Genomic DNA, 18,344 nt, shown 5'->3' on the forward strand with positions numbered 1-18,344 from the left:
TATAGGGGGCCCATTTAAAATTTGCTATCAGGGCATGTTTTAATAGGGTGGTAGTTGTGGCCACAACACCTCCAAAATTTTGACTCACATGCAAATTTCGGAGCTTACCTCGGATCCTGCGATCAATTATCCTTGGTCACTTGCTAGTAAGCTGATCATTTCAAGTCCCCCTCCTTGATCTTAAGAGTTGTCCGTATTCTCATCTTCATGCAGCATGTGTCATATTTGGGCATCAGGGGTTGTTGTTTGTCATACAAAGGGAATTATATGCGTATGAGAGGTTGTCATCACATAGAAATGTTTCACACTTAACTCACGCACTCACGTCACGAAGGTTGTTGCATCAAGCAAAGGATGTCTTATGTATTCTGGATGGTCTATGTTGTGTCACAAAGTGTCTGTGTGCATCTTGTCGTCAAGTTATGTTGAGTGTGTGTTTGCAAGGTTGCGTATGCACAAATTCACTCGTTCACACACTTAGCTGTTTTGCTGAAGTTCTAACGACTGGATCACTCTCTAACAGTTGGACCTCCACCCTAGAATAGACTTGACCAAATGTCACCCAGAACATTGCAGAAGTGTCCAACAAGCCATTTCAATTTGTGCTACCTGCAAGCTGATCAACGAACCCTCCTGCTGGTCAACCGGAGAGGTTGACCGGGCAGTGACCCCGGGACACACTCCCCTCGAAAATTGCGTAGACTCTGCAGACCTTGCCCGCTTCGCTGACTGAGGAAACTGCGCAAACAGGCCGGATAGACACCAAGTGCCCGTCCTTGTCTCCCTCTAGGAATTGCGCAGGTTTTCCAGCCAGCCACCCAGTGAGCCAGCCGACTGCTCACCCAGAAAATTGCGTAGATTTTTGAGCAAGCCCCTTAGCAGCCCAACATCCTGCTTTGCTCAGAAATTGCGAAGATGTGTTCAGCAGGTCAGCTTCTCAGCAATTGCGCAGTTTTTGTCTCCAGCAACCCCGCAACCCGCTGCCAGCTCCCTCCAGGAATTGCATAGTTTTTGCTGCCAAGCCATCCCGCAGCCCGTTGCCAGCTCCCTCTAGCAATTGCCTAGTTTTTGTTGCCAAGCCTCCTAAAGTCTGCAACCAGCTCTCTCCATAAATTGCGCAGATCTACCCTCCAGCTGAGCCAGATCCCGCGGACAGTCATTGCTGATCGAGATTGTCCATGTCAGTCTCCAAGTGACCTCTGCGCAATTTTCACCAGCAGTGCCCGAAGCTCGCATCCCAACTTGAAACTCGCCCTGTGCAGTTTCACAACCTTGTCCTCTCTCCTAGTGATCCTCATCTGAAAAATGAACGATCATGCGTCATGGTAGGCTAGGAGGTTTATGGATTTGATGTCGTCTCGTCATGAGTGATTGCAGATACAGGTACATGAATAGACATGATGTGATGACGGATGGGATGAACAAGGAGAGTACATGCAAAAAGATGTGTTCGTGAACAGACAAACAAATGATGCATGTGAGGAGATGTGTTCGCAAACAAACGGACATATCAAGCATGCGAAAGTACAAGCAAGGTACAATGCGCACATGTAGCATCAAGCGAACCCAATGACCATCGAGGACTCTGCACACTTTCACATATGGAGACGAAGCTGTGATACACCAAGAGCACATCCATCAGTGAGCAACATTGCAGCTCGACATGGACACCACTAGCAGCGTGAACATACCAGCATTGTTGTGTCAAGTCGTATCATGAGTCATCTCGGCCACATCACTACTGTGGGCCATACTATTGTAATTAATGTAATGTAACATGGAACTCCAAGAGACCCACATCTAAAGTTGAAAAGTCATGTAAGTCAAACAATCATGAGGGAAGTTGAACAGTCACAAAGGTCAGTTTCACCCTTGGCTATAAATACCCCTTATTTGTACATACAAAGGACTTTTTCACCTTGGCTCCTCCCACATAGCCTTGAGAGTTTGTAATCTTTTCTTTGAGGAGCGAGCAGTGGCTCCAACGCCCCACCTACGCGGTTGGTGATGTATGGTGTACAAATGTGTCTTGGAACTTTCGCTTAATTCAAAAGCCTGATAACAGGCCATCACGTTTTCACACGTGTTGTAAGTGTTTGTAAGATTCATCTTGAACACTTGTAATACATGTTGCTTTAACTTGTGTTAAACAATTGAACTCATTCAACTGTTCTAATACATATATTTATGAAAATGTGTTGTATAAGTTGTTAACGCTGTCCTGCCTGTGTTGGTTACCTCCCCGGACATTAGACATAACCTTTCATGTAAACTTGTTATAATGACTGCCACACTCGCGGGGACTGTCCCGCTGGGTGTTGTACGTGCTATCTTCCCTTGTGTGTTGTGACTGTCGCATCCGTGTGGACTGCTCCTTTGGAAGCTGTGCATGTCCTGTTGTGTTGTGTGTCTCTGACAGAGTTGGGACTTCCTCCCTTTCGACTGGAGACTCACTTCCACCCTCTCTCTCTGCAGTGAAATAACCTCGACACAAGTAATATTAGCACTCACCAGGCACGCGAACCTCACTGTTCTTAGACAAAGCAGACCACTCTCATGTGCTGATAAGCAAGAGCTAAGGCATATCTTTAAGATAATGGCAACTGGGCCATCGTACCGGATGGGACTCCTACACCAAATGATGTGAGGTCTAGTTGGGACTTCATACCGGGGAGATCCCCTGAATGTTGGCGGGTCCAACATCGTCAACACCATGGTACATCCCTTAAGTGGCAGGTGGCAAATGATATAATAATGGAACGGAGTGGGGATCGGGGGAATCATCTAGACCACATGTCATTGTACAACGATAGCTATAATAATGAAAGCGAACACTTGGGTATATGATTGTAGGAGGGAGCAAATCATGGTACATGAGTTACCTTGGCCTTTGTTTTTCCACCCTTCTTCATATGCCTTTTGTCTTTGATTGATTTTTCTTCATAATTGCTCGGGGCTCCAGGGGATGAGAGCATGATGTGTAGTATATAGAAGTGGATACCCCCTTAAGGTGGGGTGGCTTATTGCCCACTAGGGGTTGGGACAATCATGGATTCCTTAATGATGGGGGGGGCTCATCTAAGGGCCCATAGGAACCTGGGTGATGGCCATGGATAAGGGGTAGAGCTCATGTTTGGCTTTTGCTCACGTGCTAAATTTGTATGTCCCGGCCATATTTTGCATTTTGTGATACATTTCTTGTTCAGAGTGGCCAAATTATGTTTTTTCTTTTGGTTTTAGCTGCACCAACCTCTGGGGCATCATTCTAGGTTCGACCTAAGGTGTGGACAAGGGGGGTGGGAAGGATAACCCTATGTGAAACCAGTCGACACATGTGGACCCGGATGGGAAAAGAGATGGACGGGGATAAAATGAGTGGAAGGGAGTGATGGATATGGTGTCGGGAAGCGGAACCATGCAACCAAAATCGGGATTTCCCATGTAGTGCCAACCCTAAAGTTAATGGTCAGTAAAAGAGATCCCATGGCACTAGGGTACAAGGGTAACCACGAAATCGGGCAATGGAGACAAGAATACGGACCTAGCCCACTGTTTCTGCTGAATCACCCCACCAATCCATGCCCAAAAGTGCCCATGACAAGTAACGAAATTTACTCAACTATACCAATGAAAAGCCATACCTTTGGGGTTGGGAGGCCCACCTTCAAACATTCAATCATAACAAGTGGGCGAGGGACCACATGGTTGGCTCAAGTGGCGTAGAAAATGACACATCGAGCTATCTGGTGGCTGCAAGGGGTTGCTGGCTGCCCGCTGAGGACCATCTAGGAGAAATTTTTTCTCCTATATACACTACCTGTAGGTGGTGGGTAACATGTCCAATAATTCAAGTTATCCTTTAGAACACTTAGATAAGAATGCAAACAGTGAATGCTTATACAAAAGTGCAATGGATGCAAGAGATGGCAACCAAGAAATGATCACAAGTTACAACACACCCTTCTAAAGAAAAGATATACCAAGAAAACAAAATAGCCCAACAATGCAAATGCCTTATTAATGAGATGGGATGATGGTTGATTAATTTTTTCACCACTGTTATGCTTATGATCAGACCTTATGATGCATATGACAGTCCTTCAAAAATGCAAAAGAAGCTAAGAAATGCAAGCCCAACCAATGCAAAATATTTATCAATGATGAAATATGAATGCAAGTTAATTGTTATGCCACTGTCATGAATTTTTGCCACTGCTGTAGGTGACTTTTGGTGGTTGTAGGTGATTATATCAGACTTGAATTTTGACTACAGTCTTCCACAATTTCACTTATATGGAACCAATGAACCACAAGATCAATGTTTGTAGCCTTAAATGAAATGTTAATGAGTTTAGGACTATTTGAGATGTGTTTATGTCATTAACATACCACTGTCATAACATGCTTCAGAATTATATATGAAAACAATGATGAGAATGAGGGATAGAGAGGCAAACCAAGTGGCCAAATGGCCTTGTAGATGAGTGACTAGGCTTCGAATGAGAATGCCTTCTTGCAAACACAAATTTAGCTCCCCCAAAATACTTGAAACACCTGCAAAACCAATTATTAGAAACAAATACCAATGCCAACAAAGAGATGACAAATATGAGGGCTAGAGAAGGGCTAATAAGGCCAACGATGAGGCTTGAAGGGTAGGAAAGGGGAATGCTAAGGCTAGAAAGGAAAGTGATGGAGGGAAAGAATGTAGATTAGGGTCACGCCTAGGGCTTCAAGGCCTAAAGAGGCTGCGAATAGGCAAAAGAGAGCCCAAGAAGGGTTGTCATCAAGGGATAGAGGCCCTAAAAGGGCTGCCGAGAGGGAAAGGAGACCTTTTAAGGCCACGGCAAGGAGAGTGTTGACAACTAATAATTGGGATTGGGTGAATATATGTAAAATAGTGTAAATAGAAAATAAGGAGAATAAGAATATGAAGAGACACTGGGAGATGAAGCCCAAGAGTCTCTCCCTCCATGATCAACCTTAATGGAAAACAACTCTACCAATTTGTCATATATTGCTTTTGAAGTGTCTAATTTTGATTCATATGGGATGAGAGAGTCTTTCATGGATTCTATGAGAATCCTATGGGTCCTCACTTCCCCTTTCATGAATTTAGCAAGTGCTTGAGTATCTTCTTTTGGAGGTTTAGTTATTGACCCCTTGATGTGATCCATGACTTCATTCTCAATAAGGTTTAGGTCGGTTCTTTTCTTCCATGCAAGAAAATTTGAAGCTCCAACTAATTTGTTGCTTTCCTTGCAAAAAGACATTTTGATAGATTCAGATGAAGTCATATACTTACTTGAGTAGATGATGCTTTCTCCACTTATTTCCTCCTTAATCTTGACAGTGATGTAGATAGTAGAAGATTACTCGTTGACAGATTCTTTGCTTGCTTTACATACCCTTTTTGAGATGATGACAATGTTCTTTGATCTAGCCTTCCTTAGTCTTTGAAAAGCTTCCACTCCTTGGATGATGGATGCATGATGATCTCAAAAATTCTTCTAGGGTTTTGATATTTCTTTGTGCTTGTTCTTTGATGATGATTCTTGCTGAAGCAGATTTCTTCGATCTAGGGTTTCGGTATGACGAAGATCTTGATCTCTTTCTTGGTATCCTTTGTCTAGCTTTGATCCCTTCTTTGAAACTCGATCCTTGTGTGTCTCCTTGATTAGATGCCCTTTCTTGACTTTAACACCTTAGCTCTGAAACCATGTTGAGAAATCTAGGGCATCAATTGATATTTGATTTCTCTGCTTAAGATAATTGCTTGTGATAGTCTTTTACTTGTTAATTACGATCTTCTCTTCTTTAGTTATTATTATGTTCCTTTCATCAAGACAATTACCAAATCATGAACAATAAGGAGACAATAGACACAGTATATAGGCTTGTCAGCCAGGGCCAAAACCTCTCACTCTTTGAGAGGAAAACCCAAACGAAATGCTTCTTATAGTTCTTCAATTGACGAATACCAAGACCATGACAAAGACCCTTGACATTAGATTCCTCCCAAGACCAAGTCACTAGCCTCCTCTTCAATGCTGCTCTTCCTTTGTTCCTTCTTGACTTCCTCGGAGTTTTAGCCTCTCCTTGTGTTTTGCATTTCCTTTTCTTGACAATAGAAACCCTAGATCAGATTTGTCCCTTGAATAGTCTCTTCAAGAGGGAGACTCCTTCTCTATCTTACACGGCTTGCTTCAACGAAGATTTCTACCCAACAAGAATACTTCTAGGTGATTGCAATCTTCGTTCTTCCCTTACCTGCTCCAGACCTGCAACCTTCGCACATGTGGGGATACTCTATGCTCAAAACAGTGCTTAATGATGCCTCTTTCCTTCGCTAGGCTTCCTTCGTTTTTCGTTGGCTTGGAGGCTTCTTCTAAGATGTATTGTGCACTTCTTTATGGAGACTTGCTTCACCGAATTGCTTTCCTCCAAATGAGGCCGAGCACTGCTATATATACTTGTTTGCCCATGTCCTTTAGGCCGACATGATCTCAGGAGTAGGCCGACTTTACCTTTCTAAAATTCTCCCTTCGTTGTAGGCTGACTAGATGAGGGCTAGTGACAAGGTCTTGGAGGATGACTTTACATACACAAGTATGAGTCTTTACAATGTGTAACATGTCTTCATTACATGACAATGACTCTTTTAGACTTTTATGACTAGATGACAATATCCCTAACGGCTCTCAATGGGAGCCTTTACTAAAATAAAATCACTTGCTCATGAAACCCATGATGCAAGTATTACATTAAATTCTTTTTTTCTTCTTTACACCTCTTTACATAAAATCACAATTACATGTCATTATGAAGACCGAACCTAGTTACACTTTTCAACATATATCACATGCCACCTACTTGTTGATGGATGTACCATGGACATGTCACCCCCTTTAGAGGTAGAAACCACTTAATGGGGTCCTTGGTTAACACCCTTATTGAGCTTGGAGACACCTGTACATGCTAGAGCCCACTATGGAAGGGCATGCCACTATGAAGTGTCCATTTGATTCCATGATTTGTAAGCTCTTTTACTCGATTACTCTAATGATTGTTTGTATTGGAAGGCAAGTGGACGCATTGAATCTTATGCAGGATTGCAGGTGGATCTCCCTTTGGGGTGTGGTGTCGTTGTATGGGGTCCAAGCCCTCTAGAGGGCCATATTAACACTTGTAAGGTGAACGTTGAGAGCCATGGGCCTCCACCGTAGTAGAGAGCAGATTGCCACTTCATGGATCCATCAACACCATTAGTTGATTGCTCGTGTTCCACCTTCTGGATGAGGATGATGCACCTAGACCACAATACTCAACCGACTTCACACTTGCAGCTTGGCAAATGTTCCAGGGACTAGATGAGGAGGATGTATCTCACCATGGGAGAGAGGGGGAGGGCTTATGTCATCATTGTAGCCCTTACAGATGGTATACATGTGTTATTAATCCACTTGGAGACCCATGAGAATGTCATTGTGCCCCCACACCCATTTGGGGACACCACATTAGATTTGCTTGAATATGAAGGGGCCACCCGCTTGATCACTATGTTTGGAGCCTATTCTCTCACATTGGCACACTTTGGACTCCACTTGGCCTTCTCAATGGCCCAACGACTCATTATAGCTATTATTTTGCCCTTTTGAGAGGCTTATTTTCGTATCATGGAGCTATCTTGTTGGGCTTGTCACCAATGTTTGTTATTCTTGCACATTATTTTATTATTGGGCATTATTAGACTAATAAGCTATTCGAACCCCCTTATGGATTGTATAAATTGATGAGAGGCTCATTCATTTCTCTCATCACATTTTTGGATTGGACTATCTCTTCTTGAGAATTTCGGCTAGCCTCTTTGATGGATGAATTGGAGATCTAATGCATTTCGATGTTTGGAAAAGCTTAATTTCTTGTCTTGGAGCTTCGATTTCTTTGCATCTTGATGATTGGAATAATTTCGCTATACTTGTGAGTACCTTTTCATGCTTATTTGTAATTTTTGTCTCATAAAATTGTCTATGGAATATTTTTGTTCATGAAGCTAGTGTAGTTGCTCTTATGTGAAGTTGTTGGGCTTGTCTTTGTGAGGGATTTTTCATATGATCATTTGAAGTATGGTGAATTATTGTCCTAGAGGTACATGAATGTTCATGAATTGCCTTGATAAGTCATCATTTGCAATATAAAGAAGTATAAATTTCCCTTTGTAACCTAGTTGCTACTTGGGCGATACGAAGTTGCTCAGTAACTCTCTGGTTGGAATTAAGCCTATCTAAACGTTGATTTCATTTGATTGCATTCTCCCAATTTGCTAGGCACTGGTCTAGTCCTAAGGTGATCATGAAAGAATACTCTTCTCACTTTCTCTTCCTCTTTCTAGGCCCCAACTTAGTAGGTTTCCTACGACATCATCTTAAAATCAATTTAAACCATTGAAAATATGTGAAAATTGGTCCACCACTGTGTTGGGGTTTTCTTGAGAGGTCCTCCAAATTTGAGGTTGATCCCATAGTGGAATCTCAAGATATTCCAAGCCCTAGCTTGAAGACCATTCTCTCCCCTAATTTCCTTTGGTTGGTGGCTTCGTTAGGATCATTGCACTCAAATTCCAAGAGAAATTCAATTTCTTTGATCCTATTCTCCTCCCTAACTTGATCAAGATCATCTATTGGTTTCTTCATTCCAAATCGTTGACCTTGTCTGGGCCCACTTGGTGTTCTTTGTGGTCCCACTACCCTATAACTTCAATTTCACAAAGATCACCTAGAAACCCTATTCTTCAAGATTGCTTGATCTTGGGCACCTCGTTTCAAGTAATACTCTCCAACCCTAGGTCTTGGTAATCCCTTAGCCCTCCTAAGACAACCATTCATCTTGCTTCTATAGCAAGTAAGCCCATTATCTGAGCCTCTCTTGTGAGTAGGCTTTAGGAATCACCTCATATCCTATTATTGGATCATCTATTCTAGTGATTCCTCTCCTACCGGGACTCCTCCCATCTATGAAAGTCCGTAAAGAGCGGGGAGCTTTAGCTGAGGTGACAGTGGGCTATTACTCTTGCAACTTGAACTAGTAGTTGCTATGTAGGATCCCCTCCTAGGACCCTTGCTAGTTTGAGCGGTAATAGGGTTTCCACCTAAAAATTTTTGGTCTACCGTCTTGATGTCACCTCAGAATTGTTGCACCAGTTTTCTCACATTGGGTTTTTCTGAGGACGAGTTGTCCAAAAATAACAATTTCACTTGTGTGTTTGTTTTCTTTCCGCTGTTGATCTGCAAATGTTGAGACTGTATTGTGTTTATTTCGTTATTTATATGTTTTAAATAACTTGTTCGAAATTAACGAGTAGAAGAAATAAACCAGAAAAATACAGATTAAATTTCTAACGAATAGACTTAGAAATTTCAACACTAACCACCTCGCCATGTAATCCAAAATTTGGGGACATTATAACTCGTGTCCTTGTAATGGTTCTCACCAGACTCTAGCAAGGATCCATTGGCCCAGGCAGAGTCATGTACTCATTTGCTGCTCCAGAACTAGACTTCCTTGCTGTCGTAGGGTTTAGTTTCAGTTTGCTTTTATGCCTTAGGATACCCACAAGAATGGCCTTCACTGCTTAGAACAGATATTTGTTGGCCAAGTAAACAACAAAAAATGGCCTTTGCTTCCTTGTGTAAGTGCTTCTTTGGCCTCCGTTAGACTTTGGTGCCTCAGAGAGGACCTCCCGTACCACAAGAAACCATAGAGTACCTTGCTGCCTCAGAATCTCTTCAATCAAACTTTTGAGTCTAGACATTCCACAGAAAAGACCTCTGCTGCCCTTGAAACAAGACATATTGACCAAGAAAATAACCACAGAGAATTGGTTCCTTGCTTGCCAAAACAGACCCAAGATGCTCCAATAAAAGCTGTAACAGGACAGAGGAAAGAGGAGACTAGCTAGGGTGGGATCATCTCCACCAAAACTAATCAAGGGAAAAAGGGTCTTAAAACCATGAAAGCCTCAGCTAAAAAAAAACGGAGATATTCCAATCTTAATGATGTTAAAACAATTCTATCTCTCTTATTTATAGATTCCTTATGGGGGCTTTTGTCCTTATTTTATTGTGGGGGGTTACAAGTTTAGCCCTAGTTTTGGCTTTTTGTCCCAGATACACCAAATTTTCCCATGTTTCCCCAAAACATTGGATAGTGGGTTTCCCCCTAAGTTGCACGAAATGGGGAAATGGGTTTGAGTTTCCGAAACGGGCACGGGTACAAAATGTGACCCCCCAAATTTTGGAAACAGGGAAACACAATAATATATATATATATAGATATTAGGACATTTAAGAAATATGTGCAATCATAAAGCATACATGATACATTCTAATTTATTACATTATGATTAAATTGTCAATTGTCAATGCATAAACTATAAGTCTCTAAATTTACATCACATTTACTCATGAATGATCACATAATGAAAATAGCAATATCCAAAATCAGCCACAAGAAATTTCTAATTTCTTGTCTCGTGCTTGATTTGGAGTCTCCTCGTACATAGTCGAACGACTTTAGTGCTCTTGATTAAGTACAAGTTCCATACCCTAGTACCCTACATGCTCTTGGTTATTGGGAGTCTCCCCTGCATAGAGGGCTTGGTTCTCTTGATTAAATACAAGTTCCATACCCTAGTAGTAGTACATGACAAAATCCAATGGAAACATTGCAATCCCTCCAATCCTGAAATCCTGAAAAACAGATAAGTCTGTTGGATTTTGAGTGAGATCTAAAATTCTACTTTCTCCATATGAAATCCAATGAGGGCGAAACCACTCTCAAACATCCTGAGTCATTTCATGGTAATGTTAAAAATTTAAGTAAAAGGATGAAAATGAAAAACCCTGACTTTACTTGTCCTCAAGCAATTACAAGTTCGGGTGCTGCAAAATTTTTCCTCCTATTTTCAAAAATTAGAGCCTCCCTTCAATCCTTGCAGTTTCCTTTGCAACTTCCAAAGCAAGAGCACCAACACCTGTCTTCATTTCTTGCAACCCATTAGCCATAATGCTGGTTTCTGATGCTGAAGATGCCATCATGCAGTAATCACTGTTTTCATTCACCAGATCATAAGGTCAATTGAGTCAAGAGTACAAATATGTGCTACTGCCGAAGCAATTTCTGCTTTCAGCCATGCATTCCCAACCTTCATTTTTCTTGTTCCAACAATTTTATCACTATCACATCCTTCATCAATTATCTGGTGTTCATATTCTTTACTAGCATTTATAGAATCCCCTTTATTTGGGACTGAATTTTAGTGACTGTGATTATGATCCTCATTAGGCAGTGGCCATATTAAAACCCCCTGTAGCCAAGCACTTCAGATCTCCAACATCAATGTCAGTCAAGTTGGTGTCGAATGGTACTATATGTGCAACACATTGAATTGGTTTGTCGGAGAACCGCATGGCTGCTAGGACATCCTGAGGAATATATGCAAGCAGATGTTTTAAAAGCTGTTCTGGGCTGATTATTTCAGTCTCTCTTATTCTAGCCACCTTTTCTGCCCCCTGGCCTGCCTGTCTTATATGCAGTTTCTTCAAAGACCTCCTCCTAACCAGTTCTGTAAGGCAGTTGTGATATGCTGCACCAATTCTACGAGCCAATTCAGCAAATATCGCATCCTCCTGGCTTTTTGGAGCCTTGAATGCTTCTTGCCAAAGAGAATCTGCATCAATCCATTGACCTTGTAATTGCCTTAAACCAAAGTTCAAGGTACCAAATTCCTTTTCAATGGCCTGCACATTTCTTTCTGCTTGAAGGATCTGCTTTTTCAGGGAATCCAACACTTGATCCATAAATTTACTATGTTCTTGAATTCTATCGATATGGCCAAATGACTCTTTCATAACACGCAGAAATTGTCTTTCTTCCTGTAAACTCATACCCTCGTGCTCAATTCTACTTTGTGTCTGGGAAATCTTCCCATCAATTTCTTCTAATCTTCGTCTTTGTCCAACATTACTCACTGGGGTAGCAGTATCGCTCTTGGACTGTATGGACAAGTTGGATGAATTTTTCTTGTCTCCCCATCCAATCTCTCTAAGAGTATTTTTGTTTTCATCTAAAGATTTGCCTGGAGCCTAGGATGTAGGCACTGTTTTTGGTGATCCACTAGATGTTCTATCATTCAGATGCAGGGTAGAACTTCCTTCAGGTTCCTTCTCAGAGGGCTTGGGTTCCAAACAGCGTCCTTCGCTTGATCTGATGCTTTCATCTGATTGTCCAAGATCAGAATTCGGTGCTGCAGTCATTTCCAAATTCATGGTTATGCTAGCTATAGGGTTTGGAGAGCTTGAATTGCATCAGTACTGTGATAAAGCTGTGGTATGTACTTTTACTTTATTTCATGTATATATGTGTGTGTGTGTGTGTGTGTATCCAATAATTGTGTACTTGCAGATTTGATTTTTAGCTTGTGTTATCTTCTTGATTGTGTAATTGTCAGTGTTTGCTGTTCATACTGAGTTGACATGACATATGGCTGAAATTGTTAAATGATTCAATATATATCTTGAAGATAAGGGGGCAGATTCACTGCTGTAAATTGCACTGAAAAAAAATTATTTCAAATCTGTTATATGCATGAAAAAGTGTGCCCTAAGCGCTATAACTTCTTGGATTGAAGTGCACTTGTTTGGCATACTTTCTCTTGAACTTCCTAGTGATTTGTACTGAAGTATTTCATGTTGTTCATTGCTGTAAGATTTTATTTCAGATCAGCCCTAAGGCTGAAAGCTCATAGGGATTAGATCCAGGAAACTTCTAGTGAGAGGTGAAATTACAGTTTTGTATTAATTGCTTTATATCTAAAATTTCTACAATTATGATTTTTTCCTTTCTGCTGCAATCTCAACCTGTACAACATACTGCAATAATCTGTTTGCACCCAATAAGACCCCACTCATAGTCATTGTAGAATCAGTCTAGTAAATGGTTGTCTAGAATAGGTTCATGATTTGGTTGTAAATTCTCTCTTTGTTGGTGTTGATTTGTTGGAGACTCTTCTTCTAGTTGATTGATGTGGACTTTAGATTGAATGTGAACTGCAAAAGCTATGCAATCATAGATTTTTGTTATGTTATAACAGAAATGAAAGAAATATAGAAAATAAATAATGTCCTTAATTGGCCAAATATTCCAATTAGTCAATGGATCAGAAGTTACAACAAAAAACAGAAGTCCGAAGTATCTGGAAGTGGTCATAAAAGCTAAAAGAATGTCTAGAATAAAATAGGTTTGGGCGTTGAGAGGTGTATTTCTCTTACCACACTACTAAAGATAAATTGGAATTGATATAATTTTGTGGAGCTACTTTGCATTGGTTTAAGCTGATTTGAAGGAGTTGATTTGAAATACTTGCTATGCTGTCACATATTCAATTGTTCATCTTTTCCACAAAATATCTGTTTTATTGTAATGGTTGATGGTTTCCTTTCAAAATACTAGGCCTATGGATAGATGCTAAAATCATGAAATGGTCTTCTAATTCACACGTTAATTATATATTTAGATAAAGTTCTTCAGTAAAATCTAATTCCAGGTAGCAAAGCGTTTTTTATTCATTAATTGGAACTGTTGGTTCACTGACCATACCAGCATTGGAAAATTGCTACATTCCAGAAGATACCAGTGATATCTCTTGAAAGTAGTTGTTTCCTTTACATGCTCATTGTGATTATTTTATGCTTTCTTTCTGTATGTGACTTGATGGAACAGTCAGAGATTTGGAGAAATAGCTTTCTGTGCTATTACTGCGGATGAACAAGTAAAAGGCTATGGGACAAGGCTCATGAATCATTTGAAGCAACATGCTCGTGATGTGGATGGGCTAACACACTTTCTAACATATGCTGACAATCACGCGGTTGGCTACTTCATTAAACAGGTACTGTATATAGTATGTCGTTTTATCTGTGGTTATGTCTGATGCCTATTTTTTTAAAGCTGCTAATGTTGTAGGATCCAGTAATGAAACCTATCTGAAGGAAGAAAGTCATTGCAGTCTGTGATTATTGATGCAAGTTAGGGATCCTAGTCTAAAGGTGACTACCTAGTTTATTAAAGTCTTGTGGTTTGGGTTAATGCAAAATATTCATTGACATGGGTCTATCGACTGAAGGTTATATGTTGGATATTACCAACCAGTTACTCTAGTGTGATTGAATACTAGGATATTGCCAGTATCACATTGTCTCTATGTGTCCTAACATGTCTTCATAAGTATTAGGTTGTTGAAGGCTCTGCTGATGAAAGGAAGTATTGTAGTGTGACAACATAATTGAGATACAACCCTTACCCCAACCTTGGCTGAATTTAACCATCCTTCTTTAGTGGGAGTTTTGTCTTATATGCATTGTAACGTGCCACCCCACATTTATCCACATTTACAAGCTTGCCAAGGTAAACATGAGACGAATGTCACTATGATATGACTTGACCTCCAAGTTCTAGTTATGGAAGTGGGGCCGACAAACCGACGACAAACGGACATCCCTCAGAGACCACAAACCACTCAGGAGGCTGCAAACCACCCTAGGTGGTTAATCCTTGAGTTGGAACTTTGTTTCATTAGTGACTAGGGAAACCCCCCAACTGCATGCCTAACATAGCATCAATGCGGTTATGAGGTCCCAACCGCACGCATAGGCCTGCCTCCATGTGGTTATGACCGAAATTATTGAGTTCAGTGAAAACAATTCCGAGATTTAAGCCACTTTTCAGGTTAGCCTCTAGACCACTGCCCAAAACTGCCTGTAACTTTCCAGAATGCAATCAAAGGTAATGACAATGTTAATCAATGAAAACTCAAGCAAGAGCTTGACCTATGTTGATTTCTAGTAGCATCGGATGTACTCTAAGTCTCAAATTTTGCAAGGAGGCTTGGGCACATGTATTCCAAAGAACCCAGAAAGCGTTTTGGGAAATTCCACTCGGAGACAATTTTATTAAAATAATTAATTATTTTTAATGGGTCCCTAAGTCTAAACTTAAGAAATTAAAATAATTAATAGGTATTAATCTAACTGTGGGTATAACTTCTAGAAGAAGATGAGGATCAAGCATAAATGATCTTAACCATTGATTAACTTCTAATCTGGGCTGTTGAATGTCAACGAGAAGATTATTTAAGAAGGCTTGAGGGTCATTTGGAAGACACACAGAGAGTTCAGAGAATCGATTTTCTGAAGCAGAGCAGAGGAGCTGTCGGGAGAATTTTGATAGTGAGTTGTTGCAGTGAGGGGCAGGGATAGTTGGGTTGGAGTATCTTCTCCAGGACCCAGGATAAGCAGCAAAGAGAGGCAGAGAGACACCAAAAGGGTTGACGTTGGGCTAGAAGGGCCCATGCAGAGCTTGACGCTGAGCCAGAAGGGCTCACGCAGAGACAACACAATCATCCAGAGCAGAAGTCCGAGTTTTGCAGAGGAGCTGACATTTTTGAGTCGGGAGGGCTGGAAACTGCTCCAGAAGGCAAGACGTTTCCCAGTTGAGCTGACGCAGAGCCTTTTGAGGCTGACGTAGGGCCTACGCATAGGCAATGCAGAGATAGTTGGGGGCAGTTGGTTCAGCTGTCGGAATAGCCGGGAATTGCCAAGTAGAGTGAGGTAATCTCACTATGTTTTTCTGCCACTTTATTTTCCCTGTAATTGGATTGCCAGAAGGGTATCCCGAGTTGTATCCAAAAACTACTGCTTAATAATATAAAGTTATAAACCCCTCAGAGCTGTTGCACTGGTTTTCCCGCATTGGGTTTTTTTGGGGACATTTGTCCAAAAAATACTGTCACTTGTGTGGATTTTTCTCTATTGTTCTGTTCTTGTTTTGGGAAAATTAATTAATTAAGTGAAGGCTGCAGTTGTATTAGTTTCGATATTTGTTGTAGGAAGTAGATAATTTGTTTCGGTAATTAACAACGAGGAGAAGTTTAATTAGTTGCTGCAGTAGTTGATTCGGGTGGGATTCTCGAATTTTCACATGGTATTGGAGTAGTGTAGGTTGTGAAAATTCCTGAATCTAACACATCAGAAACCCCTATTGCAATTACTGGTTTACAATCTCATACTTGTTCTTTACATTAACAAGTTATTTAATTGCATAAACATTGAAGTAAACACTATTGTAGCCTTCAGAGATATACAGATCATGCACTGAAGTAAACAGAAACAATAACACAAGGGACACCATTATTTTTGGACAATTGTGCCCAGAAAAACCCAATTTCGGAAAACTGGTGAAACATATAGAGGGTTTGTATTATTAAGCAGATTTCGTGAATACAACTAGGGTGCTAGAGATGGCTCACGCAACAGAGAATTTCCTCGGCAGTAGTACCTCTATCTGGAGACAAATATTCTGGCAAATAAGCAATCAGATGATCAAACCCCACAAAGACTCCATCTGTTCCCTATGCTAGATAGCAAAAGCTGCTCCAAGCACTGCTCAGGAACTGCGTCACTTCTCCAAGAGTTGAGTCACCCTATCCCGGCTTAGAATCTGCTGATCTGTTCCCAGTCTACCCCACAATTTCCTAATGTTGCCTCTGAAGCCCTTTATGACTTTTGTGTCAGCCTCTACGAGCCTCTGCGTCCTCTGGGTTAGCTCTTACAGTCTCTGCGTCAACCTTTTTAGGGCCTGCGCTGTCTCTCCCAACACTTCACTACCTCTCTGCTATGTATTCTTCAACCTTGGATGGAAATCCCTTGCTGAACTGCCCCTCACTGCAACTCTGATTACTAACTCGATTTCCTTAGCAAACCTGGCCCCAAAAAATCGAATTCTTGATCTCTCTTGGTGTATCTCCAACTGACCCTCAAGCCTCCTCTTATACTTTTCCTGTTGACGCATCAATGGTTGAGATTAAGTCCCTAATCAATGGCTAAGATTAGAATTAGCTTGATCCTTGTCACTTAGAACTTGCTCACCCATATTTTATTAATATACATAAATTTTTTATTTTCCTAAGTTTAGACTTAGGAACCCATTAAAAATATTAATTATTTTAATAACTCCTCATCCAGGTGGAGTTTCTCCAAACGATTTCTGGGTCTTGGAGACCTCATGTGCCTTAGCCTCTCCACCAAATTCATGGCTAGAGCACATCCGATGCTACCAGAAATCGACACTCTCTCTTAGCGAGGAATGTGCTCTAGCAATGCTTCACCATAGAAGCATCACATTGATCCTCCGCATCATTCCTCTGTGCTGATGCTTGGCCTGCTGCCTCACATCCACTGCACTGCTACTTCCTGTACTGTTGCCCATGATACTGCCACTGCCACTGCTACATCTTTGCTGCAACTCCCTCTCAAGATGCTGCATCATGCTGCCCATAGCACTGTCACTGCTAACTGTTGCACTGCAACCTAGTTACCGAGAAGTAAGTAACTGACTTCACCCAGACAGTGAAATCCTGGTCAGTCTGGAAGCCTCGTGATGCTGAAGCTACCTTTGCTGCTATCCTATGCTCCCTCTGCTGCCACTGCGCTGCTGCATCCTGCACTGCGGCAACCTCCACTGCGTTGCTAGAGATTTTTGCACTCTAGCATTGCCTTGTTGTTCCATCACACCTTGCTCCACCCGACACCTATCAGCATGCTACTATCGTTAAGGGCTCTCGTAGCCGGATGTGATCCAAGAGTTTGGGCACCTCAAGGATCCTGCCCCTGCTTCTGTAGTCTCCCCACCTCTTCTCTAGAGGCGCATGAGCACTCATGGCACAATTGTCATCAGTCTTGACATCCCTCCGCCTTTACTGGAGCAACCTTTGAGTCAGAAGCTTCCCCCTTGCCTTTCTTCCTGGGGCACTGAGAGGCATAATGTCCCAGCTCCCCACATTTGCAGCACTTGACCTTGGAGATGTCTTTCTTCTTCCTCTTTTGTACTTACTACTGTCCCGCTAATGCGAGAGATGCATCCTCCTCCTCCTCTTTCTTGATTCGAACTCCCTTACCGCTACTCCCTGCCTTGGTCAATCTCTTGATCTCTTCCTGTCGAAGAGCTGCCCACATCTCCTCCCAACTAGGGAGAGTCGCTCTGCCCAAAATGCTTTAGACAAATGTCTCCCATTCCTCGGAGACTGCATTTAGGGCAGTCCTGACCATGAACTCTGGATCCGGTGTAGACCCCACGGAAGTAAGCTAGTTGCGAATCCCTTGCAATCTGAGAAGGAACGAATCTATCTCCTCTCCTTTCTGCATCTGATATGACCTCCGCTGATTCTCCACTAACATCTTCTGCTGCGAAGAGCCTTGGTATAAGGTGGTGCTGCTCATTTACCACATCTC

The 18,344-nt window shown here is 41.6% G+C and overlaps 1 protein-coding gene across 1 annotated transcript in view; it reads left to right on the top strand.

The window, feature by feature from the left end:
• LOC149192223 (histone acetyltransferase GCN5-like) overlaps positions 1–18,344 on the top strand; it is a 413,833-nt gene that overhangs the window by 156,825 nt on the left and 238,664 nt on the right. Inside the window, exon 5 of the mRNA XM_089404505.1 lies at positions 13,780–13,948. Within this exon, the coding sequence (XP_089260631.1) occupies positions 13,780–13,948 (169 nt within the window). The remainder of the gene's footprint in view (positions 1–13,779; positions 13,949–18,344) is intronic.

The sequence above is a fragment of the Pinus tabuliformis genome, chromosome 2_2 (genome assembly GCF_031772625.1).
Source record: "Pinus tabuliformis cultivar Carrire ecotype Pingquan chromosome 2_2, CPIR1, whole genome shotgun sequence".
Classification (NCBI taxonomy): Eukaryota; Viridiplantae; Streptophyta; class Pinopsida; order Pinales; family Pinaceae; genus Pinus; species Pinus tabuliformis.